This window comes from Bos grunniens, chromosome 5, assembly GCF_055505025.1.
Source record: "Bos grunniens cultivar Pamir isolate PY7600 chromosome 5, Bosgru_T2T1.0, whole genome shotgun sequence".
NCBI classification, from domain to species: domain Eukaryota; kingdom Metazoa; phylum Chordata; class Mammalia; order Artiodactyla; family Bovidae; genus Bos; species Bos grunniens.
In genome coordinates, this window is record NC_141169.1 from 109,567,261 (window position 1) to 109,592,307 (window position 25,047).

General features: G+C 60.1%; 2 protein-coding genes across 2 annotated transcripts in view; one reads left to right on the top strand and one right to left on the bottom strand.

Annotated features, from left to right (window-relative positions):
• The window catches only part of CACNA2D4 (calcium voltage-gated channel auxiliary subunit alpha2delta 4), a 67,284-nt gene that overhangs the window by 12,908 nt on the left and 29,329 nt on the right, over nt 1–25,047 (bottom strand). Inside the window, exons 25-27 of the mRNA XM_086402603.1 lie at nt 22,125–22,220; nt 21,039–21,166; nt 17,834–17,914 (exon numbers count right to left, since the gene is read on the bottom strand). Coding sequence (XP_086258729.1) covers nt 17,834–17,914; nt 21,039–21,166; nt 22,125–22,220 — 305 coding nt within the window. The remainder of the gene's footprint in view (nt 1–17,833; nt 17,915–21,038; nt 21,167–22,124; nt 22,221–25,047) is intronic.
• Nucleotides 1,171–14,981, top strand: LRTM2 (leucine rich repeat transmembrane protein 2). Its single transcript, XM_086404275.1, has 5 exons — nt 1,171–1,372; nt 6,934–7,143; nt 7,584–7,731; nt 9,779–10,369; nt 12,869–14,981. The coding sequence occupies exons 3-5, from the start codon at nt 7,653–7,655 to the stop codon at nt 13,321–13,323; spliced, it is 1,125 nt and encodes a 374-aa protein (XP_086260401.1). The 5' UTR covers nt 1,171–1,372; nt 6,934–7,143; nt 7,584–7,652; the 3' UTR covers nt 13,324–14,981.

Below are 25,047 nucleotides of genomic sequence, written 5' to 3' on the forward strand. Positions count from 1 at the left end.
CGGGAGGCTGGGATCCTGGGAGGGAAGGCTGCTTTTCCTCTGGGCACTCCTGCTGTTGCCCAGCAGAGCAGACAGAGAAAGAAGGTGCAGGAGTGTCGAGGGGTCTCTCAGCCTGCACCCAGTGCTGACCACGGACCCCCAAAAGCGGGCGTAAAGGAAGAGGGACTCTGGATACCCCTGACAAACACGCCACGCGTCCAGCCATCAGGCAGGCTTTGAAAGATGCCAGGAAGGTCACCAGGGTCCAGCTCTGGCCGGCAGCTCCTCCCCGACTGGTCCCTGACTTCGTTTCCTTCGGGTCAACCCCTGCCTTCCCTTGGAATATCAATTTCTCCAACGCCTCCGTCCTGACTGGCTGGTAGAGAGACCTCTGAGCTCTTGATGTCAATCTCTCCCCATCCAGCCAGAGGTCCAGGCTGGGGAAGGGGCTGGTTTGCCTCCCTTCCCCACCCCCGTGCTCCTCCAGGCTCACCCCAGGGCTCTCCAGAAAACTTGCCCCAGGCCCCGGCCCAGCCTGCCTGCATCTCCCTCCCCAGATAGCCCTGGTCTCGGGTCACGAGGCTCAGTGACCTCTGTGTGTCTGCATGCCACTGGCTCTGCGTGGCCTGGGGCCCCTCCCTGGAGGACCTCAGACAGATGGGCGCTCATGTACCCCTCCCTCCAGAAGGTGTCCCTTTGACCAAGACTGTCGTTCAGCTTTCCCTTCCTGCAGGCGTGGTGGGAGATACGGCCCCCACCTCTGAACAGATTCAGAGCGGCTTCCCACTGCTTCCCGGGGACCTCTGTGCTCTGGGTCCTGCCGCTTGGTCCCCAAAGGAAAGGGGAGAGGGGACAGAGCTAGAGGATGCTGTGTGGGGGGCAGCCAGGGCGGGAAAGCCTGCGGAGGCGGGGAGGGAAGGTGGTGGTGGGGGGCGCTGGTGCACAGCGCTTCTGCCCCTGGAGTTCACGGCCGGCCGCGGCTCCCTCTGAAATGGGAGGTTTCAAGGGTGAGCGCCTCCGTGTGTGTGTGCGCCCGCCCGCCCGAGCGCCCGCCTCCCGTGTGCGCGCCTGTCGCTGTCATCGCGGATGTTCCCCCGCTGTCACTCCGCTGCTCTCTGCTTGCACACACGCGCCCCTCCCCGCCTGCCCCTCTCCGCGGCTCCCTCTGTCCCTCCCTCTCCTCCTCCGTGTGCCATTGACCCGGCAGCCCTGGCCCCAGGAGGAGGCAGCCGGCCGCAGGCTGCTCCCGCCGGTGCACTGCTGCCGGGTCCTGCTGGGGACCCAGGTCCTGCTGGGGATCGGGCTGTGCCGCTGTCTGATTCCTCCAGGAATTCCAGGAGGGGCTGGCTGGACGGCTCAGACCACTGATTCAAGGGGCTTGTTCCTGCCAAAGGTGAGTGCTGAGTGCTCGGCGGGGGTGCAGGGTTGGGGGGGGGCGTTGCGGGAGCTGGGCTTGGGGCCCGAGCCCATCCTTGCTGGGTTCTGTGCCTGCAGGGACAGCTGCTATGCCTCCTACCTGGGGGCAATGGCTGGGGCTGGGGCGGGACTCAGGACCGGACATCTGGGCAGCTGAAGGGCACAGGGAACTCTGACCTCCCAGTGTTGGGGACAGGAGCCAGCATTCTGCCGGAGGAGGAGGGAGAAGGCAGCCACAGGGCCAGACGACAGGCCCGGTGGCATAGAAACCATCCCTGCAGCATGTGGGGCGCCAGCCGGGGGCCCTGGGCCACCTGCATGCCCAGCTCGGCACAGACAGCCCTGGGATCTGGGTGCCATGTGAAGGGGACACAGCGGACGTCTGTGGGGTAGGGGGCAGCCTGGGGCACTGGACCTCAGGGGGCTGACTGACCTCTCTACAGGATGCCCTCAGTGTGGGGCACTGGCCTCCAGGAGGCTGCCCTTATTCGGGGGTGCAGGGGAGCCCGCCCCAGCTGGACCTTAGTCCCTAGGTTCCAGCGGAGCCTCCCTGGGGGGCGTGGCTGGGAGTGGACGAGGGAGGGGAGCCTCCAAGCCCTTCCTCCTGCCCTTCCTCAAGGCTCTGGATCAGCTCTCAGCCCACCCAGGCCTGGTGGGGGCCCCAGGAACCAAGCTGAGGCTGGAGTCCCCCAGATGTACACCCCCTCTACCTACAAAGGGGTCAGAAAGCCTTAGAGGGGGTGGTGGACTCAGCTTGGGGTGGCCAGGACAAGACAGTGCAGGACAGAGGCCCCCTGACCAGGCGTCCGGGCCTCCTTGTCCTCTCCCTGAGCTGCTGTCTTCTGCCTGGGGTGGGCGGGGGTAGGCTGGCACCTGGCTATCAGGCCATGGCTGGGTATCACCTGGTCTGACTCAGATTGACGCCCGGCAGCTTAGATAACTACATGGGGTGGGGTGCTGGGGGGCAGGCTGAGCACGTGGAGACGGGTGGAGGAGTCCAGCTGGGAGGGAAACCCACAGCGATTCCCCCTCCCCACTGCACAGGCTCGGCTCTGCCAAGAGAGGGAGACCAGGGAAGCCAGCCGGGGGTGGCGGAAGGAGGAGGGGGAGGCTTCTTAAGATCCGATCTGGCTCCTTTGCGTTTGCCTGGAAGCTGTGTCTGGGGCCAAGCGAGCAAACCCTGCCCGCATTTCAGTCCCCAAGCTGAGGGGCTGGGAAGGGGTCTGTAAAGGTTGGGGTGCCAGGGGAGGTCTCTCCCCACCACTACACAGATCAGACCTCCTCATCTCCTGCCTGCCTGAGGCCACCATTGAGCCTAGTCCAGAGCCTGCCCAAGAGCAACTCCTATGAGAAGTGACGGGGGTGGGGGTACTTTATGTCCGTCTTCCCAGAGGGTCTGCTTGAGATCGGGAGTGTCTGACAAGGAAGCCAGGCTGTAGGAAGTTGGGGATGAAAACGGGACTCGCATTTAAAAATGAACCAGGAGGCTGTCTCCTCCAAGAACAAATTTAGAGATTTAAAAAAACCTGCTTCCGCACTGCTTGAGCCGCGCGTGTTCCGGGTGCCGGGCAGGGAAGAGGTGGGAAGGGCCCGGAAGGCCAGACCGGCGGCTGCGGGTGGAGGGCACAGCCCTGGTGCCACCCCCCAGGGCTCAGTGTGGGTGCCCCAGTCCTGCCTATGGGGGGTCTTTGGGCTTGGGTAGGCGGGAAGGAGGGCGCTGCCCTCGGGGCCCTGGGCAGTGGCCTCAGCCTGGCCTCTCGCCTCTGTGACCTTCACCTCTCTGCAGAGCGCAGACTGCAGAAGTCTTGCTCTGGGGTGGAGGTCCAGTGGGGAGGGTGTGCGGCCGGTCGGCATGATGTCCCAGGGGCAGGCGCGCCAGTCAAGGCACAGTGGACGCTGCCGGCTGTGGGGTGTGGACCGGGCTAAGGGGGATGGACGTGACCTGGCAGCAGTGAGGAGGGGCGTGGACACCAGGCCTGTGGGGTTTCCTGGAGGTTTCTAACCGGAGACTGAGCCAGCCCTGCCTGGAGGGGGAGAGAGGGTGGGTGCAGAAACACAGAGAGATCAGAGGCCCCCCAAGCTGGGTGTCTGCAGGAGGCAGGAACACGGCAGGCCTCTCCTTCACGGGGCCAGGCGAGGCGCCCGCCTCCGAGTCTCCAGGGTACTCTGGCCCCCAAGTCTCCAGGGGACACGGCCCCCCACGCGGCTGGGAGGGAGCACGTGGGCCCTTCTGCTCCAGCTGCCGCCTCCTGCCCGTCAGCACCTCCCGCCCCGGCTTCCCTGGAGCTCCCAGCCCACATGCTCACCTCAGTGCACAGCCCCTGCTGCAGGGGTTCTAGAAAGCATCCTCCCCACCCCTCCAGGAAGACCCCTGTCCCCCAGGACTCTCCCCATGGCATCTGTGAGCGTCCCTGGGAAGAAGGGTGTCGGGGAGGGGGCGACCAGTTTGATAAGAACAACTGCGTCAGGTACACTGAGCCAGCGGACAAGGAGACATGGGGTCAGCTGTGAAGCTGGGCAGCTGAGAGGGTGCAGCCCGTCCCTGCCCCCTGCCTCCTGCTCCGGCAGCCTCCATGTGCAGGCAGGGCAAAGCAGGACCGGCCTAAAGGCCTGCAAAGACAGCCGGGTTAGCAGACTTGTCGCTGGACTGCTTGGACACAAGCCTGCCACCTTCTACTGCCTGACCTGAGACAAGATACTGAGTCTCCAGGGCCTCTGTTTTCCCATTTGCAAGTGGGGCTGACAGCGCGTCTCAGCCCGGGGAATAGCTGGGGGACCAGGGACCACGCACAGCTGCTTGTGGCTATGGTAACATGTCTCCCCGGTCCAGAGCCTTCCTGCAGGAGGTGATGCTTCCAGTACCCGTACCACTCCAGCACTGCCCCCTGCTGCTCGGGCCCCTGACATAGCCCCCCAGGAGAGGAGTGACCAAGCCCAGGGCCTTTCAAACTTGACCAGATACATGAATTGCCTGAGATCTTCTAAGAGGCAGGTTCCAACCCCATCGGCCTGGCCTGGGTCTAGAAAGCCCCTGGGGAGGCTGGTGCTGTTGATCCCTGGACTGCCCTTGAGTAGCAGGGGCTGGGTGGGGCATAAAGCCCCAGTTTCTGCTCTGAGGGGGTACTCGGGGTGCTCGACTCTCAGCTCTTGACCAATCTCAGCCCCGATTCTCTCAGCACGGCTGCCCTCCGCTCTGTGCCCCTGTCCCTGGACTGGACAAAAATGCCCACAGGGCTGAGGGGCTCGGAGCCTGGAGACCCCCACCCTCACTTGTTTCCGTTCTCCACCTGGGTGGGGTCTCCCCTCCCAGACGGTGTGTGGGGTCTCCCCACCCAGACAGTGTGAATTTATTCCTCAGCGGCCAGCGCCTGCCTTAGCAGCTGTGCCCCCAGCTTCCTGATGTAGGTCACACTTTCCTAACGAGGCTGAAAGCTTCCGGGTTTTGTTGGGGGAAGGGGGTCCTCAAGTTGAAGGTGGGCCGGAGGGCAGAGTTCTGGGCCCAGGGGTCCCTGAGGTGTGCTTCTGGGGTCCCCAGGCAGGCAGGACCACTCCCCAAGGAGCAGTCTGCACCCCATGGACCTGGGGAGGGGCTTGTTCTTGTCAGGCTTCTCTGGAGATCTCAGGGCCACCAGTGTCCCCTCCCCCCAGACAGTGGCTTTAATGGACCTGGCTGGCTTTAATGCACCTCAAGCTGGGGGGTGGGGTGCCAAGACCTGCACTCAAGTCACCTTCACGGACAGGTGCTCACTCTGGGGATTGGGTGGGGAGGTGGGGATGAGCCCAGGTGGGCATGGGGCCTGGGCTTGGGGGAGAGGGCTCTCCGCCACCTGTCTCCCCATGGCAGCCGGAAAGACCCTTGGGTGGGTCTGAGTGTGGAAGCGCCCCCTAGGGGCCTCTCTCGACCTTGCTTCTAGGCCAGCGGTCCCTCCCCCGCCACCCCATGCACCTGTCTGCTGGGGGCACCTGAGAACTGCCGGAGGGGCAGCATCTGAGGGTGCGTGAGTGCACGCGTATGCGTGTGTCAGCACGTGCCCGGGCTGCACGCTCTCTGGGGTTGTCTCCCTACATGCCATGTTGGGAGCGTGTGTGCACCCTGCTCAGCCCACACCTGCTGGGGCCACTGCAGGGAACCATCACCAGGGAGCGGGCCTCTGTCCCTGGCCGGCCGTGTGACCAGGCTAGCTGGTCTTCATCTCTGAGCCTGGGTGGCTGCTGACCCGCCCGGTACCGGGTGGATGCTTTGAGCGGCTGACATGAAGGTCCTTGCTGGTGGGAGCATTGAGGGGCTATTCCGAGGGTCGGGGCCGAGAGGGTGGACAGTGACCTCGGTGATGGAGGTCTGGAGGCTGTGTGTGAGCCTGGCCCACGGTGACTGCCATGTGACAGCTGCTTGCCTGGCATGGGCTCAGGAACAGGGGTGTGAGGTTGGGGGCAGGAAAGAGTGGTCAGCGGCCAGGCTTGTAAGCTGCTGACCCCTCCCTGGGGAGGATAGGGGCCCTGGCTTCTCCTTGTGTCTACCTGGGGTCACCTAGACTGTCTTCCAAGACAGTGTGTCCTGAGTTCAGCAGACATGAACTCGCCTCCCACGATTAGACTGGTCTCATGGGGGACAGTATGTTTTGCTTATTGCCTTCGAGATAAGGAGACTGAGACCCAGGGAGCCGATGGGGTTTAACTTACAGAGCGGCTGACACAGACTGGAACCCAGAGCCCACCCTGACCTGGGCGTTTCAGCCAGGAGCCCATGGGGTCTGGTGCTGGGAGGTGGGGCGCATCCGGAGATGACCCCTGAGCTGCTCCTCCATCGCCAAGCCCAGGACCCTGGTCCATCCTCAAGGTTGCTCCCTCACTCCACACCTGCCCAGCGTGCCTCCTCTGCAGCCCCTGCGATGCTGTGAGCCCTCCAGAGCAGGGGATGGGGGCTGAAGTCCAGAGCCAGAGCCAGGTCCGCCCCACCCCACCACAGCGGTCCCCTCCCTCCCTACCCCCCCATCCCGAGTGGCCCCCACGCTAAGCAGGTGCCCCTGCCTGGCCGCTGCTGAGGACCCGCGGGCGCTGCTCTCCGACTGGGCTCGAGAGGCCAGGAGGCAGCTTGGCAGCTGTATGGAAGGGGGGAGGAGGCGGGAGAGGCCCCTGGTGCCCGAGGGAAACCCTGATGGTGATGAGATTCCAGGGCTCAGCAGGCCCCCAGCAGCTCCTCCCACCTCCTCAGCATCTGCTCGGCTCTGCCATTGGCTCCCGGGCTCCCAGAATTAAACTGGCTGTGGGAGGGGGAGCGGGAGGCTGCAACCTGGAGCCACCGGGGGGACCCATGTGGCCGCCCTCTGCGAGCAGCATCGCGGTCCCCCTCCCAACTGGCCTTCCCCACCTGGCGCCAGGCCCAGCTGTGATGGGGCCCCTGGCCACATTGGGAGGGAAGCAGGGAGGGCCTGTGCCATTGGGTTGGGGTGGGAGCAGGTCCCCTGGGAGGTGGAACCCCCTCTCCTTGTCCCTGGCCCTGCAAGCTCACCCTCTGCTGGACCTGTCTCCCCACTGCAGCACGAGCCCCTGAGCTGATGAGTTTTTCCCCAGACCTGCCGGAGGCGGAGGACAGAGTACGGCTGCTCCCCCACTAGGAGACCGTGAAGGGAAAGCAGGGGGCTGCCCCGCGGCGAAAGCGGGGCCTGGGGCTCTCCCGTGACCCACCCACTGACTGACCTACCGACTGCCCCTGTGCTGGGCCTGGTCTCTGCCTCCCTGGGGGCCATGGTAAGAGTGCAGTGGGGTGGGGAGCCAGGTAGCCCTGGCTTTAGGCACCTGGGATGTGGGGGAGGCTTGTACACAGAGGTCACATGACTCCAAACACGTTCAGGAGATCATCCAGGGAGATAAGGAGAAGGGGCAGGCAGAGGATGGGGGCTGGGGTTGAGGGGGATGGACAGCTCCTGAACCTCTTAGCCTGGAGCTCAGTGCCATCTGGGCTCCATCTGAGGGCTCCCGGGATGCCCGCCTGCCCCTGCACGCTCCCTGACTCATCCAGGGAGGCTGAGGTTCCTGGCTTCTCAGCCCTCTCCCTCCCCTTCTCCCCCAGCCAGGGAATCAGAGCTGAGAACAGGAGAGGAGTGTAAAGAGACACCAGCCCCCTCCACAACCCCTGGGCTGGAACACCTGATGCCCGCTTTGCTCCTCTCTCTCTCCCTCTCTCTCAGGAGTGACTGAACGGCCGGACGGGGGCTCCTCTCCCCGGAGGTGCAGGGCCTGGCCGCAGTGCAGCCATCATGCTGGCCCCGGGCGGCAGCCCTGAGCCGAGGGGCACCAAGGGGCACACCTGGCTCGCTCTGTGGAGGCGGATCTCTTGTGAGTGGGTGGTGGGGGGAGGTCGGGCTAGCGGGGCTGCAGGGACCATCTGCCCGGGTGTCTGTCACCAGCCCTGCCCGTGGTTCCAGGGGAAGAGCCACCTCTGAGCTCCGTGATGGGCGGATTGGGAGCGGGGTCCCACATGCAGGTCTGTCCCCTTAGACGGGTCTGCTCCTGAGCCCAGGGGCCCCATCTCCCTCTTCTAATGGCAAACCTCTTGTTGTGCTTGGCTGGAGGCTGAGCGGGCCTGGAGCCCGCTCTTAGGGCCCCACGATGGAGGGAACCAGTGGGCTCTGGGGACATGGCGCTGGAAGGGCTCTAGGGGTGTGGTCCAGGGCCTCCCCTGTATATGGGCACACAAAGGCCGCCCACTTCCCACAAGGGAGACTAGTGAGCTGTCGGGTGAAGGAAGCCCTGGGAATTCTCGCACAGCTGAAGGGTCAAGGCTATGGGGTAAGAGATAAGAATCATCCCAGGGGGACGTCCGTCCACCTGACCTGCCGGCACCCGGTCAGCCCTGAGATGCCACCGCCCCACGACATAGACGAGCTGAATTATTCACCATGCAGAGCGGCTGAGCCCCGAGACGCCCAGCTCCCCTTTCAGCCTCCTTCTAGAATCACTCAACACCTCGCAACACACGGCTCTGTTTTCTCGTCACCGGAGCTTTCACGCTGGCCCGAATTTCTCGGGGCGGGGGGACGGTGACCTCTAGTCCTGTCGGTCCTTCTGAGTGGGGAGGCCGGATGGGCTGAGTGTTTCTCTGGGGAAAGTGGGGCCCGAAGGAAGGGAGGCTGACTTCCGAGTGGCAGGGCGGGGGGAGTTGGGCAGGCTGCCTGGACCGCAGTCGGCTCAGAGGGCGACAGGTCAGCGGTCCAGCAGGTGACCTCGGGTGGCCGGAAGGGCCTCCAGCTGGCATCCACGGCCCTACCTGTGCTCATTTCGCCCCTGAGAACAGAGAGGCTCAGGTGTCAGCCTGGTCAGGCCTCTCAGGTGTCACTGACCCTCCAGGAAAGGGGGTGCAGTCCTGTCCGGCTCCCTCAGGCCCTGCCCTTCGGGACACCAGACCCCAGACCCCTGCTGGACATAGATTCAGAGCCACCCCCTCCTGGACCTGGTCAGGGAGGTGCTGCCCCTCCCAGTGGAGCCAAGTGGCTAGAGTGGGTCTGAACTTGTCCATCGCTCCTTGGTTGGGGCCTTCCTCTGAGCTTGGACAGCCTCCCTCCCCCTCCACGGGGACACCCAGGACAGCGAAGGGGGCTTTGAGTTCACTCTTAGAAGGGTAGACCCCGGAGCGAGGCATTGTTTTCTGAGGGCCCCTTCCCCTGCAGCCCCGCCACAAGGGCTCTGGGCAAACTGTGAGACCACGAAAGGAACGCTGCCATCGGATTCCTCCTGCAGAAATTGGGGACGGAGCCCCCAGCTAAGGGCAAGGCTGGTCGTGGAGCGAGAACAGATGTGGGGCGTGTCCAGGCCCAAGATTTGTGTGGCTTGCACCCCAGTGTCCTCTGCGTGGAGGGGGAACTGGCGTCTCACCCTGTCGTTTCCACAGCAGTCTCGGGATGGGAACTGGGTGCCGGGGCTCCCTCCTCACCCTGAGGTGCTGGACCGTCTTGGCTGTGGGATTCCTGCAGGCCGGGGTAGGGGGGCTTGGTGTGCCCCTTGGTGCTTACAGCACGGCCCCCACCCACTCTCCATGCGGCTCTAGGTGCGTGTGGGGGGTGGGCATCGAGAGAAGGGAAGAGAATCTTTCCCACTGCAGCGCCCCTGGAGAGGGACGTGGAAGGTCCCCTCACAGCCCCACGTCCTCTGTCGTGTCCGTCTATCGTGTCGGGGGCCCAGGTGCCCGAGGTGACCCACCACCCGGGATCTGTTCACGTGAGGGTGCTGCGGTACTGAGTTCTGTCTCACGTGGTTAGGACATGCTAGTGCACACTTGTGGGTGGCCATGGGGATCCTGGCAAGGCCCTGCTGTGGGATCTGCATGAAGAGGACAACAGGAGGAGGCGGTGACCGTCTGTCCCTCTGTCCCCCGTCTGTCCCCCAGGGCTCGCCTGCTGGATCGCCCTGTGCACGGCGGAGGCTGTCCCTGCCTGCCCCTTCCCCTGCACGTGTGACGGCCGCGGCCTGCAGGTGGACTGCAGCGGCCTGGGCCTGACTGCGCCGCCCCCGGACCTGCCGGCCGCCACCCGCAGCCTCCTGCTCCTCAACAACAGGCTGAGCTCCCTGCCCGGCGGGGCCTTCGCCAACCTGTCGGGCCTGCAGCGGCTGGACCTCTCCAACAACTTCCTGGACCGGCTGCCACGCATGGCCTTCGGGGACCTGGCCAACCTGACGGAGCTGCAGCTCCGAAACAACAGCCTCCGGGCCCTGGACGCCGCGCTGCTGCGGCCCCTGCCGCGCCTGCGCCACCTGGACCTGTCCCTCAACGGGCTGTCCCGGCTGCCGCCCGGCCTCTTCGACGGGTTGCCTGCCCTGCGCTCCCTGTCACTGCGTGCCAACCGCCTGCAGAGCCTGGACCGCCGGACCTTTGAGCCCCTGGCCGGCCTGCAGCTGCTGCAGGTGGCAGACAATCCCTGGGAGTGTGACTGCCACCTGCGGGACTTCAAGCGCTGGCTCGAGTGGTTCTCCTACCGAGGTGAGTGCAGGGGAGACTGGACGGGCCAGCAGCAGGCAGAGGGCCTGGTGCCGCCCCTTCCTCCTGTGTCTCCTCCGCTCCAGCCGTCCTTCTCTACCCTCTCTCTCTCCAGACTGACTCCCTGCCACGTGCTCTCCCTTCTGTAGGTTTTCAGGACAGGCTTGAACACACCGTGTAACTGTCCCCTGGGCATCCCTGGGCCCAGGGAAGAGGGGATGGATTAAAACCACCCTCGCTTCTCTGAATAATGCAGCCACCTCTTACACACCCACAGTTTCAGGAGGTAGAGTGGAATTCAGATCCGCAGATGCAATCCCATTTTCATATTGACGCTGATCTCAACTCCTCCTCCCAAGAAGTTCTGTTATCAAAGCTTTAGCTAAGAAGCCCAAAGCCTCTGGTTTCCAGTTCCTTCCCTTACTCCTTTTGTTAACCCCGGGCAAGTCCTAGAAAAAGCTTCAAAATGATTAAATGAAATGGACAGGAGGGCAAAGATATAAGCCTCCTGGTTAAAAGCGCCAGATCTGGGTTGGCTTCGTGGATCTGCCACTTACTAGCTGTGTGATCTTGAGAAAGTAGGCTAGCCTCTGTGGCTGTGCCCCCATCAGTGAAACGGGGCAAATAACAATATCTGCCTCAGAGAATCCCTGTGCAGATTAAATTGGAAACACATGGAAAGTAACTGGAAAAGTACTCAGTGTAAAGTGGGTCTGCAGTAAAGCTTACTCATTTATATGTCCACTTGCTTGCTGGTAGAAGTCATAATATTTAACCAGGCTTAACTAGACCCAATTTGGTGCCCAGCACAAAGTAGGGCTCCAAGAATATTTGCTGAATGAATGAATTGATGTGAAAAGGACTCTAACGCTTTCATCAGGCTGACTCCTTTTGTTTCAGAGTGTTTCCACAATCTCATTATTTGCCTAATATTCTCATATGTTAGTTAATTAAAAACATTTTACAAATGATGAAGTGCCATAAAATATTAGTCACTGTGGTAATTGCTCCCATTTTTTGTGAGAGGAGAAATAATAATGAACACTTGTATAGTTTCCAGTTTCCAAGTATCTTTACTGCTTGACCCATGACCTGCTTGACCCCTTAGAGCAGCTGAGATGGTCATTCTTATGACAGCCATGAAAATCGAGCCTCGTGAGCGATTACGCGACTTAGGTACTTTGCACAAGATGACGTGGCCGGGAGGGAGTCGGCCTCAGGTTTTTGGAGCAGGAAGGTGAGGTCGCCCCATCTCCATGGCCAGTTCCCGCTGGTACAAAGGCCCTGGACACAGTTCACAGGGTGCAAGCCTTGCATAGGCGGTTGGCGGCACGGGGGAATTGGACAACCAGAACGATGTGTGACCTGCAGGGGACATCCTTGCCCCTCCAAACGGTCATCGGTCACCAGGAAGAAAAGAGCACGGAGGGGAATGTACATTGTAGGACCTTGTCACTCTTGGAGCTATTTTCCACCCTGCATGCCTCCAAAAGACACCAACCGAACCAAAACAAAGAACCTAGGCTTTTCCTGCACCCGGGAAAGACTGATGTCTACTGTGTGGGGAGTCTGCAGCAGCTGGGCTGGGCTGGGCTGGGCGCCGGCAGGGACAGGGGGTAGAAGCCCAGGCCCTTCCACTGGGGCAGGCAGTGCCTGCATCCTGGTCTCCGGACACTGAAAGAGGCCAAAAGGGGGTGTCTGGGCAGCTCCTCTCCTCTCGTCCCACCTGCGATCTGCACCCGCCTCCCCCAGGTCAAGTCTGGCTCTGCCGTCATTTGGGCGAGCCTGGGCAGCCTTGTGGCCTGCATGCCCTCGTTGGCTATGGCCCCTCCTCTGCCTTCAGGGGTCTTCGGAGTGCCCTAACAAGATGCCTCTGGGCTCAAGGTGCTACGGCCAGGGCACTGACGGGGCCACTGTTGCTCTAAGAAGGACACCACTCTTGTGGTTTCTCCTCTCCCTTCTCCAAGGAGGTACCTTAGGGACCAAGGTCCCTCTTGGAGGAGTGTGGCTCTGACTTCTGCCCTTGGTGTTAGCTTGAGGAGCCTGGGGGCATGAGACTCTGGGGAGAACGGTGCCGGGGATTACAGACAGGTCAGCAGGGATCAGGACAGTGCCTGGGTGGGCCAGCGGGGATCAGGCAAGGAGGGGTATGGACTGCATCTGGGTCGTGGCCCCTCCTTCCTGAGCACCGGGCAGGGGGTGGCTGGTTTGACTCCAGGGAGCAGGCAAGGTGGGGATGTCTGGTGCTTCTCTATCAAATAGGAACAGGGACACTGTCCACGTCACAAGGCTTCTGCATGGATTAAATGCCATCATGTGTACCCACCTCCCCGGCTCTAGGCTTCATACACGCTAGTCCCCCACTTTCCTCTCCTATCACTGTGGCTGCAGGACTCACTGCCTTGCTGGTGGAAAATGGTCCTCCTGGGCCCTCCACGTGGGACCTGGAGCTGGGACAGGGACTGCTGGTTCTCATCCCACCTTTTCTCTCTCCCGATGCAGGGGGGCGCCTGGACCAGCTGGCCTGCACCCTGCCCAAGGAGCTGAGAGGGAAGGACATGCGCATGGTCCCCATGGAGATGTTCAACTACTGTTCCCAGCTGGAGGATCAGAATAGCTCAGCCGGGCAGGAGGTCTCCGGGCCGCCCTGCACCAAGGCCAGCCCGGAGCCTGCCAAGCCCAAGCCGGGCCCTGAGCCCGAGCCCGAGCCCAGCACCGCTTGCCCTCAGAAGCAGAGGCCACGGCCCGTGAGCGTGCGGCGGGCCATCGGCACGGTGATCATCGCAGGCGTGGTCTGCGGTGTGGTCTGCATCATGATGGTGGTGGCCGCCGCCTACGGCTGCATCTACGCCTCCCTCATGGCCAAGTACCACCGCGAGCTCAAGAAGCGCCAGCCCCTCATGGGCGACCCGGAGGGCGAGCAGGAGGACCAGAAGCAGATCTCCTCCGTGGCCTGAGAGCCCGGCAAAGAGGGTGGGGGAGTGCGCTGGCTCTCTCTCTGCCATCCCCTTTCCACCTTCCTCCCAGCCTCCATGGACTCTGAGCCTCCGGAAGCCACCAGCATGTGCTGACGCTCCTCCTGGGGCCCCCAGAGCTCTGGACTGTGGGCAGAAAGGACAGGTGTGCCACAGAGGCTCCTGGGCCCGGCGCCCCCATGCCCCTTCAGCCTCTCCTGCAGTCAGAGCTCACAGCCTGTGATGCTCCCCACCTCTGGCTTGACTCATTTAGCCTGCATCTGGGGTGCGGGGCCAGTTTCTGGAACTCTCTTCTGAGCTGGTCGATGTTGGGCCCAGCTTCCAGTGGCTGGTACCAACGTGCAGTCAGACCAGCCCTGCCATTGAGACCGGCGCTTGGAAACCCAGCACCATGCCCTGGCTGACACCACCAGGCCCTGAGTTACTGACCTCCCTTCCCCGCTCACTGGTCACTCTCCCAGTCGCTCGGCATTGCACTCACAGTCGCATGGGGACAGAGGTCGTAGAACCTCGGGGAGCAGAGCCAGGCCTCCCACATGGTCTCGGCACCCAGACCACACAATCTCCTGCTTGCTGACACAACCTCCCACAGCTGACAGGGAGAAGCCCAAACCCATGGCCACGAGGATTCCTTTCAGATCCTCTCCAGGGGCCAAGGTGGAGGTGCTGGATGAGGCTGCTCGTTGCCATGGTAACCTGCTCACACCTCTCCTGCTGGGCTTTCTGGGGGACGCTGCTGGCCCAGAAGCCTTGAGGCTGCAGCGTGTGTGGACGGCGGGCCCCCCGGGTGTCCAGGTAAAGACCACCGACCGGGCTTGTCCTCAGCGCTGCCGAAGTACATCCCTGCCAGGCCCTATGGGGTCCCCCACCCCCACTCCCGCAGCCTGCAGCCCCAGAACTGTTGCTCTGCACCTTCATCCCCCCGCCCCTACCTTCAGCATCCCTGGGCCTGTGACCTCGGGGTAGGGGACTGGCTCATACTCTGTGACTGCCCTGCCAGCACATCCCAAGCAGACGCTGGGAGCAGCAAAAGGCCGCCTGCATTCTGCTCAGAGGCATCAGTGGGGGGGCGGGGTCCCTTTCCCAGCGTTCTGTCTGCTCCACCTGGCTTCCCACAATCCTCGCGGCCCCTAGACTGGGGCCCAAACCAGAGCACAGCCCTGGGAGCCTGTCTATCTCTACCCGTAGCCCCTAAACCCCCAAAGGGACCGAGGCTGGGGGCGGGGGTGGGAGGGGGCAGTGCAGGCTCTCCTTGCCCAGGTCTGCCTCCTTGGTCAGTGTGATCTGAGGTGAGTCTGGGGCTCTCTCTGCAGGACCAGCCTTCCCCAGCTTATGGAGGGTTGGGAGCCATCAGGCCGGTTTCTGGCTCTGAGACGGGAGGTCTCGGGGGGGTGGGTGCCCAGAACACGGGTCTGAGGCAGGACAAGGACGGGGCTGCCTAGTGCAGGCTGCCCACCCAGCTGGCCACAGTCTTCCTTCTTTTGAGGTGCTGGCTGACACCGGATCTGGGGATTCGGGGAGTGGGGGAAGGCTGGGTGTTGTCAATGGTGGAGTCTTAGCCTGAGACAGAAGATTTTTAAAGGCAAAATTATATTTCTGGTTTGTTGTTTCAGATGACCAATAAAGACTGTATTTTCCTACGTGCCTCCTGGTTTCCTTGGGCGGGAGGCGAGCCTGGAACTGGGAGCTGGGACAGGGTCCCTAGGCAGGGTCATGGGGTGTCTCCAGTCCCCTAAGGTGAATGGAAACTCCCAGCTGAGGCCTGGCTTTGGGGCACCCCTGGAAGGGCAGTGGGGGAGCACAGAGACCCGGGTCTGCATCAGCCCTGCCATGAGCCTGGCCACCTTGAAGCTGAGGGCTGACACCGTGGGGTAGGAGGTGCACCTCTGACCCAGGGACCCTGCTGCGTGATGGAAGAGGGGTTCCCCAAGGGCACTTTAGGGGAGCAGGTTTCACCAGTCTCGGGGAGGTCTCTGGGTTTGCAGGAGGTACCCCGTTTAACATCCTGTGCTTTTAAGACTGACTCCAGGGACAGGCCGACAGGACTTGGGGCTCACACAGATGACCTCTCCTAAGGGTTCAGCAGACAGGATCAAAATCATGGACCGGAGGCCTGGGGACGGCGGCCAGGAGAGGAAGTGGCCGGGAGGACAAGAAGGCCTCCGGGTGGGTCATCCACCTGATGCCCGAGTGACCCACCTTGCCTGACTGGCCTCTGGCTGACTGGGCCTAGGCTACACAGGTTACACTCTTCAGACCAAGATGGAATTCTCTCCTAACTGGGAGCCCTCCACTGGGTGACCACCGCCGCCCCCACCCCCAGCCCAGTGAGACAGGAGCAAACCCTAGGGAGAAGAGAGCTAGTAGGCCCCTGTTCCAGGAATTTAGCTGGACCCTCTCTGGGGAGGGAGTAACTGGGGGGAAGTCCTAGCTGGACCCCTTCCTGGGTGGGGGGTAACTTGGGGGAGGTCCCAGCTGGAGCCCTTCCTGGGTAGGGGGGGTAACTGGGGGAGGTCCCAGCTGGGCCTCTGCCTGGGTTGGGTAACCAGGGGGAGGTGTCCCCCTGTAACCCTGATGGGTACAGCAGAACTGGGAGACTGGTGCTTGTGGGGGCAGAGGACAGGCCCCCGCAGCCTGCACAAGTGTGGGTAACACACAGGTGCGCTGTTCTGGGCACATGAGGTCTGAAGGCCTGCTGGGCTCACACAGGCGCAGCTCTAGACAGAGATCCTCCGACCACAGCCGCTGTGCTGGGGACACAGCTGCAGCTGATGGCAGCCGCACATGATGCTCTAGATATTCCCCAAGCAGGCCTGGCACTCACAGAGACTTGATAGTGGGTCCTGATCAGAACGGTACATTCCTAGAAATTTTGCATAAACTCTTGCGAAGCAGCTACTTAGCGGTCAAAGGATCCCTCCTCGTCCACCTGCCTGGCCCTCGGCTGGGCCTTGAGGCTGTCCTTCCTCCTCCCCTGCACAGACAGGGGGCGTGTGGCCGCCTGTCAACACACGCTCGTGTGTACACAAGGGAAGGAGCCGCCAGGACAGCATTCAAGGGCTCAGGGAGGCTGAGCCATAGGCCAGGAAGAGGAAATTACAAAAGGAGACTGAAAGAAATATAATCGAGGGAGAAAGGTCTCCAGTGCCCCAGCCCCGTCCGATCGCATCCGTGCCCTCCCTCCTCTGGAGCGTCAGAGCGATTGTCTGCAGCGAGTTAAACCACAGGCACCCGGACACGGTTTCCATGGCAACCCCTCCCGGCTCTAATTCAGCACTGAGTTAAAAATGATATCAAATAATTGGAGAGAGCAGGAGAGCACAGCCAGCAGCCTGACCCCCCGTGCCTTCCCTTCACCGGGCGTTCAGGTGTGCGGGAGCTGAGATGACCACGTCATAGAGGGGGGCAGGTGGGCCACAGACTCAGCCAGGGCCCTGGGATCAGCAGCCCAGGTGAAGGACAGAAAGGGACAGAGCGAGTCCTTCCCGCATGCCCTGCTGCACAGCCTCAGGACACCTGTGACACACATATTTGTGAACGAGGGTGCTGAGCAACCAGACCCAGCCACTTGCTCCCGCTTCATCCAGATGTGGGCGGCACCGTACACCCCTTGCTGGGGCGGGCAGCCTGCCTGCCTGGTGGCTCCTGCCTGTGCTGCACCCTGCACCCAGCCTGGGGGAGAAGACGTGAGGGTCCCGACCCCCAGTGCTGGCCCCCAGCAGCTGAGTCCCCCATAAGGCAGGTGCCCAACCCCAGCACACACAGTGGTGAGACCCCAAGGACCTGGCAGGTCCGAGCCATGGAGGTTGGATGCAGGACCCTCATCACACAGGCCTCATGGCTCTCAGACAACTATCAAGGAGGCAAGGACCTTCCTAGGCTCCAAGAAGTTGGGGCAGCCTGCGAGTCTCCCTGGGCGCTCTCGCAGATTTTGTCTCCAATGGCAACACAGGGTTGTGATCCCACGCCTTCAAGAGGTGATCTGAGCTTAAATTCTAGTTCATTAACTATTAGCCGTGAGGCTTTGGGCAAACAATGTTTCTGGGTCTCAGTTTCCTCATCTGTAAAATGGAACCAAACCTGATCACCCCAGGGCTGGATGAGAACTGTCACGGAAACACTGGGCTTGCGTAGGGGCTCAGACTTCAGGGTCCGAGTTGTAAGCCCCCTCTTCCCTTTGGTGGACAGTGGAGGCGGGAGCAGCACGCAGAGGGTGGGAAGGAGTTCTGGGTGGTCTCTGTCCTGGGTGACCTCGAGCACATCTCTTCACCTGTCTGGGCTTTACTTTATGCATGAATACTGTTAGATCTGAGGCGTCACGGTTTTATAAACAGAGTGACTCAGGAAGACTCCCCTCACTCCCCGGCCCCACATTTCATCTGTACAGACTGGGGCCTTGCAGACCACACGCAGGGCCTCCTGCAACATCTGAGCCTTGCTCTCGACTCTGTTTCCCCGCCGCCCGGCCTTGCAGCCCCGGGGCAGCCCCTACCTGCAGCGATGGCCGTTCTGTTGTCCACGCTCACGGCTACGGCTGTGCTCACTGTCACCACCGCAGGCTTGCTGGGACTTTCTGGGGGAAAAATTGCCAAGTCACATTTTTAGCACCTAAGGGGGAGCCGAAGGTGGGGCGGGCTGGGGACAACGGTAAACACCATGTTCCCCGAGCGAGTGGGGGGCTTCCAGGGGGCTGCCTGGTACCACCCACCTCTGGTCTTTGTCGAGTGTCTCCTACATGTGCCCTAAAGGCGGGGTGCCGCCCACCTCTCCGTGCAGCTCTGAAGCTGCCAGGTGGTCCCTGCCCCTCTGGATGGTGTAGCATCGCCAGGTCCCCGACTGCGGACTGGCCTGCCTGCAGCTGCCCGCTGGAGCCCAGGGACCCTGCTGGAGCCCACCCAGGGACTTGTGTGGCATCTCAGCACCCTATTGAGTGGGAGACGGGGTGTGTTCTCGGACAAGGTGCTGGCTGACCCTGGGTTGTCCTTCATCAGTCACGTGAGTCAAGGTGACAATGACAGCCCCTTCGGGAAGCAAGATGCCAGGGCTGCATGGGGCCCAGAAGGCCGGCTGGTGTCTGACACATCCACAGAGCCCCCATAAACCCTGAGGGCCTCCACGTCACCGCCCGCTTGGCAGCTGTGCTCTGGGGACTCAGCCAGGCTCCGGGGCCCGCCTGGAGGTGGCTCCCCGGCTCCGAGGAGAGCCAGGCTGCCAGGTGCAGCACCAGCTCGAGCTCTGCATCCGCACAGAGCTTCCACGCTGAGGGCTGTGGACGAGTGCACCCGTGGCTCCTGGACTTCACGTCCCTGGACCTGCTCTTCAGGGAGCTCTTGTCCACGGGGTCAAGTTCCTCACTAAGATTCCCGAGAAAGAGGTACAGTTTTCTCACGTGCTCTCCTGTTACAATGTCTTTCATCAGACGCTGCTTGAAACAAATAGATCCTGAGACTCCCAGTGTCAGCCGTGAGGAAACTTAAATCAACCACTGGTTTCTCCTATTTGCTGTTTCCAGGCCAGCACCACCCGTCACACCTTGCTGGGACCAAGTATCTCACAGAAACGGAAAGTAACTCTGATTCTAGGAACTGACTCTACGGAAGGTGGTCCTGGGATCTAGGAATTCGCTATGATGAAGACCCACGGGAACACATGTCTCTGCATGGGTGGCCGTTTCTCTCCCTCCTTTTCTCTAAAACGAAAGCCAGCTTCCCCCACTTCCTTCTAGAAATGTCTGGAGGATACTGATGGGATGACCCCCACAGGCTCCACCGGCTGCAGGCTGCTTCCAGGACAGACTCCCTGTGTGTGTTCCAAGGGCTTGGAAGGGACACCCGCGTATGGGTGGGGCCCTGATGACACGGTCTCTGGGGGTGTTGGGGATCTTAGCATCTGTGTCATTGGGCAGCTACCCGGCCCGACACCTGGCTGCATGAGCCAGCTATCAGGGGGTGGAGGCAGGGCCTGGGGCTGACCCCAGAAAGGGGGCTGTGGGTACGGAGGCCACAGGCCTGAGCCGCCAGGGCTCTGGTGAGACCCTGTTCCATGCTGGCAGTCTTAGCACCAACTGCAAGAGATAGCTCAGCTCAGGCAGGGCTAACCCTGGGGTCAGGCAGAGGGTTGAGAGTCAGCCTGGGGAGGCGGGCCTCCCCTCACCCTGCAGCTGAACCCCGCTCGCCTTCTTGGGGTCACCCATTATACAGGTTGTTTTCTCTCTCTGCAGTGGGTGGGGAATGTATGAGGGTCCCCTTGCTGGTCCCCAACTCTCCCTCCTCGCCGTGCACTCAGCTCTGCCCACCACCCTCCTGTCCCCTGCCCCCCAAAGCTACTAGGAGGCCCGTTCTGGTGACAGTATGGACAGGAGGGAGCCTGTCATCCTTGGGGGTTGGACAGGGTGCCACCCCAGAACCTCTGAGGACCTCACGGACCTCCCGCTCTAGACCCATGGGAAGGAGGAGGTGCTCCTGAGGCTTCGGCTCCACGAGGGAAGGGGCCTCTCATGGGTACTCGCTGGGGTCACAGCCTGCCTCCTGCCCCACCACCGCCTTACGCACAGTGAAGTGCAGTGAGACCCTGGCCCTGTGCCCCTCTCCCCCCAACTGTGTGGTCCTGGTGAGCCTCAGACTCTCCCTGTGTAAGAAGAGGCCGTGCACGCCAGATGAGCTACATGTGGATAAGCATACAGTAACGCGACGGGAAGATGGACGGGAAGGCATCTGGAGGGCGGCCGTAGGAGGGGCCTGGGCCTCCCCTGCCCCAGCTCAGTGGGCCGGCTCTCGCTGGGCTGCCTGAGGGTGGTGGTGGTGGTGCTGGTGGACACGCACCTTGGAGGGAGGACAAGCCTCCACTCCAAGTTGACTCCCAGCCGCCCTCCTCCCCTTTTCTCCACTCCTGCCCCCTCGGCTCACTCGGCCTGGTGGACGTGGATACTCCCAGGCCCTCTTGCTCACTGTGCAGGGTCAGAGCCCCAGAGGGGACTCGTGGACCCTCTCTGGACCATAGGCTCTTCAAGTGGGAATCAAGAGAGTGAGATTTTGCGCTTCCGGGGTCCAGTCTGTCCTGAACATTGTGCGGCTTGCTTGGGGCTCTGTTGAAGCTGCTTGGCTTCTTTTCTGGGCCATCTCTTGCAGTGGGGGCTGGGTTAGGGGTTGGAGGCTGCAGCTCTGAACCCACCCCTGCAGCCCTTGGACGAGCAGGCCTGTGCTGGCTGGGGCCTGAGGCCCATTCACCACCCTCCTCAGGCCCTTCAGCCCTCAGTGACCTGGCAGCCGGGAGGCACCCTGTTATTACCAGGAGTGGCTGAGGGGCTGGCTGGGGCTCAGGGTTGCCCTCCTGGGAGACGTCAACAGCCCAGCCCTCTCGTCCCCTCTGTGGAATAAAGTCTGTTTCTTTCATGGTATGAGCGTCTGTTAGAGACACTCAGAAGTTTAGAAATAGAAAATTCTTAGAGGCCAACTGTCCCAATAGCCTCCTATGCAGAATCTGGGCTGGAATCCAGCCCTTTCTGACTTTTGGGTCAAACCTCTCTCCTTTGTTCTAGCTTTTAAATGGCATTGTTGACTGCTGACCAGGGAATGAAATGACCCACCCTGGGTGTGGGTGGAGGCCAGTGGGGAGGGGACCCCAAGATCTGGATGGTTGTCTTGTATCCCTGGGGGGAGGGGGGATGCCCTGGCCGTGGAGCTCTGGACATGGCTTACCTGGTCCTTCTGCCGAGCGGAGGTTGAAGACCATGCTGCCGGGAGGATGCTCTGCGGCCTGGCGGTACCAAAGAGGGAAGTGGTCCAGGGTGAACATGCTGTCCTCGTCCGCCGGAGTCAGGAACCTCCTGCAAGGAAAAAGACCTGGCACGTCCCCTAGATCCGGGAGCACGGTCTTCCCTGTCTTCTTGTTCTTACAAGGTCACCGTGGCCAGGCCAGGGGAGCGACTCCCCTCTGCCTTGGTGGAGGTATAGGCAGGACAGATTAGCCCCTGAGCGGGCATTGTCCCAGACGATGCTCCCTGGCACTTCCAGCCTTTTCCAGAATCAGATGCTGGTGCATCAGCAGGCACAGCGCGGGAAGAGCAGGGGTTCTGCCTAATGAAAGGCCTTCATCGCCCTGTAAACTGCTCGTGTTTCTTCTGGATAAACACCTTGATTCCTCTGTTGGGTAATTAGCATGTCTGCGGGAGGAAACCATACAGTCGCAGGGGGGCTCATTCATGTCCATCTCTGCTCTTTACGACATGCTGGTGGGGTGGTCCCAGATTGGGTGGGATTCTCCTGGAATTCAGGCTTTACCAGCAGTGGGCTTCTCAGACTCAGCACTGTAGACATTTGGGGCGGACACCATCATGGGCCACCCCCTGCTCTGAGGGGTGCATGGCTGCACCCCTGGTCTCTACCCACTGGCTGCTGGTAGCAAGCCCCTCTCCCCAAGCTGTGACAACAGAAGTGTCTCTGGACATTGCCTGGTCAACCTGGGGTGGGAGTGGGAGGCAGAATCGTGGGCTCAGGGCAGGGGGTACGTGGTCAACAAGGATGGCACGACCAGATCCAGCCGGTCACTCAGAGACGCATCCCTGTGGGGGCCCACATCTGCTCCCCTCTTGGGGTGACGTCTCCCTCCTCTGCTGGGGACCTGTCCAGGGTGGTTTGAGCTTGGGTAGGAGGCAGGTTTCTCTGGCTCCCCAGTATGTCAGCCCCAACTCTTCGTCCCCCCGACTCCTGGAGTCCAGCATTAGGCTGCTCACTAACCACAGTGACACCCCAGAGACTCTGCTCCCGGTGCCTGGCGGGACTCACTTGTCAGAGACCTTCTCGGAGCCCACGAACAAGCTGCTTCTGAGGAGGCCAGCCCGGGTGCCCAGGAAGGCCATGTCCACCACTTGCTCGGACTCGCTGTGGGCAGACAAAGCAGGTGGCATCACACTGGGCCAGGGCAGGCGCTGGGGAGGATCCACAGGCCCCTCCCAGAGCCAGGTCCTGCGGTCGATCTCTCGGGGGCTGCCGGGCACTGGCTTTTGCTGTTGCGAGACCCCCCTTGCTCGGGGCCCCCTGGGCCTCTGCCCGCTGCGTGCACTCAGCTTTGGGGCAGCGGCTGACTCTGGCAGACAGAAGGAACTCAGGAAGAGAGGTTTTAGCCCCAGGACTTAAGGAAAGTAACTCCTTGTTCCCAGCACACACTCAGCACCATGTCCCATGAAGCCGGTTTCACATATTTGCCTTATTCCTGAGATTGGGGAGGAGCAGACTTCCACATCTATCCAGAGAAGTCCGGGCAAACCAAGATCTGGGGAGGGCCCGTGGGCTGGAGGGCTCTGAGCCTTCTCACAGGCCCAGAGTGGCCCTATGGGGATCACGCCACATGGGAAGTCATCACTTTTTAAAAAATTTCAGCTGTTTTTTAAAAATTTACCTTTTATTTTTTGGCCACACTGTGCAGCACATGGGATCCTAGATCAACAAGGGTTCGAACCCACGTCCCCTACATTGGAAGTGTGGAGTCTTAATAACTGGATCACCAGGGAAGTCCCAGATTTCAGCTTTACTAACGTATAACTAACATAAAATTGTAAGGTAGTTTAAACATGTGTCATGATGATTTGATACATTTATATATTGTGAAAGGATTCCCTCCATTGTGTGTGCATGTGTGTATGTGTGTGTGCACGTGTGTGCATGTGTGTGCGCATGTATGTGTGCACGTGTGTGCACGTGTGTGTACGTGCACGCGTGTTTGTGCATGTGTGTGCGTGCATGTGCGTGTGTGCATGTGTATGCATGCATGTGTGTATGTTTGTGTACGTTTATGTGTGTGTGTTTATGTGTGTGCGTGCGTATGTGTGTGCATGTGTGTATGTGCATGTGTTTTTATGTGTTGTGTGTGTGTGTGTGTGTGTGTGTGTGTGTGTGCATGTGTGTATGTATGTGTGTGCGTGTGTGAACATTTACGTTCCACTTTCTTTGCTCATCTCAGTCACAAAACCCAGGGTTCTGAGTAGAATCACCACCCTCAGCCCCTACTCATCTTATGAGGTCTGTCCCCTTCTCCTGTCTCCTCCCCCACCGCCCCTCCAGCCCCCAGCAATCACTTTTTCACTGTTTCTGAGTTAGTTACCTTTTTAAAAAAGATTCCACATGTAAGTGATACTACACAGTATTCACGTGCCTCTGTCTGGCTTATTTCATTTAACATACCGCCCTCTGGGTTCAGACATGTCATTGCAAATGGCAAGATTCCCTTCTTTTTCCAGGCCGAGTGATAGTCCGTTGAGTACATACGCCACATCTCCTCTTTGTCCGTTCATCCACCAGTGGACGCTGAGGCTGTTTCCATGTCTTGGCTGCTGTGAACAGCACAGCAGCGGACAGGCGCGTGTGGACATCTCCCCAATGGCCTGTCTTTGCTTCCTTTGGATAAACGCCCAGCAGTGGGGTTGCTGGATCGTGTGATAGTGCTGTTTAAATTTCTGGAGGAGCCTCCGCATTGTTTTCCATAGCGGCAAAATCAGTTTACATTCCCACTCACTGTGCACAACGGTTTCCTTTTCTCCACATCCTCACAAACACTTGTTATCACTTGTCTCTCTGATAATAGCCATCTTCCAAAGATGACCGAGATCTTTTTTTTCAGTATTACAGTGAACCCAGGATTTTAACGTGTTCATTGTGCTCTGATCCACAGCTGCTGTTACCACATCTGCTGCCTCTCGCCTGGTGGGTCCACTCGTGCTGTCTGCCTGCCCCTCGTCTGGCCGGTGAGAGCCTCTTCAGTTTGTCTCCAATGTCCTGTGAGCACAACCTCCTTAGTCTTTACTGACTTGCACTTGGGATGATGAGATGCCCCCGACTCATTCTGTCCACCTCCTGCCCCGGTCCTGGAAGCAGACACTTCTCCAAGGGTCACTGGCTCATTTCAGCGAGGGCTTCTTAGAGTGGACACTGAAACTCCACGTGGTTGGGTCTGGGGTGCTCATTGAGGTCGGCCCTTTCAGTGGACAAGGATCTCCTCTTTGTTTCTTTCAGGGAAAATACATCGTGAGTTCATTGATATTTCCAGTCCATATTTAATGTTCCATCTAAACTTCTTTGATTTAAAAAATCTGCACCGTGGGGCTTCCCTGATGGTCCAGTGGTTTAAATTCATCTTCCAGTGCAAGGGCTGCTGGTTTGAGCTCTAGTCAGAGAGCTAAGATCCTGCATGCCCCGGGGCCAAAAAACCAAAACACAAAAACCAGAAGCGATATTGTAACAAATTCAATAAAGACTTTAAAAATGGTTCACATAAAAAAAACAGCTTAAAAATATTTGTGCCTCTTTTCTCATTGGCTGAAAATCTTGTTCCTAACAACATTAATGACACTATTTGCTCTGCTTATCCATGTAGTTTGGAATAACAGTGCCAATAAATATAGTGTCTAGAAATGTGCTTATGGAACACAGTTTTTAAGATTTTCATTTGTTTAGAGTTTACAGTTCTGTGCTTTCAAGTCCCTCGACAGAAGTCCCTGCTGTGTGGTTATTGATTCACAGCCAGGTTTGTTTCACTTGCTTTCAAATTTTCAGAGTTTATTTTTTAAATTTAATTTCATTTTATAATGACATCATTTACACAGTCCCAGAGTCAAATATGCAAAGTAAACCATGTTCAGAAGAATCTGTTTCTGTCTCCACCCCTCTGCTCCTTCCTTCTTCTTATTAGTAAGCTTTTTGCTTGCTCGTTTAT

What these genes read in the sequence shown, in the direction of transcription:
- LRTM2 (XM_086404275.1), top strand. Translation starts at nt 7,653, where the DNA reads ATGCTGGCCCCGGGCGGCAGCCCTGAGCCGAGGGGCACCAAGGGGCAC. An exon ending in TCTGTGGAGGCGGATCTCTT is followed by an intron (nt 7,732 to 9,778) that starts GTGAGTGGGTGG and finishes TCTGTCCCCCAG; the next exon opens with GGCTCGCCTGCTGGATCGCC. An exon ending in CGAGTGGTTCTCCTACCGAG is followed by an intron (nt 10,370 to 12,868) that starts GTGAGTGCAGGG and finishes CTCCCGATGCAG; the next exon opens with GGGGGCGCCTGGACCAGCTG.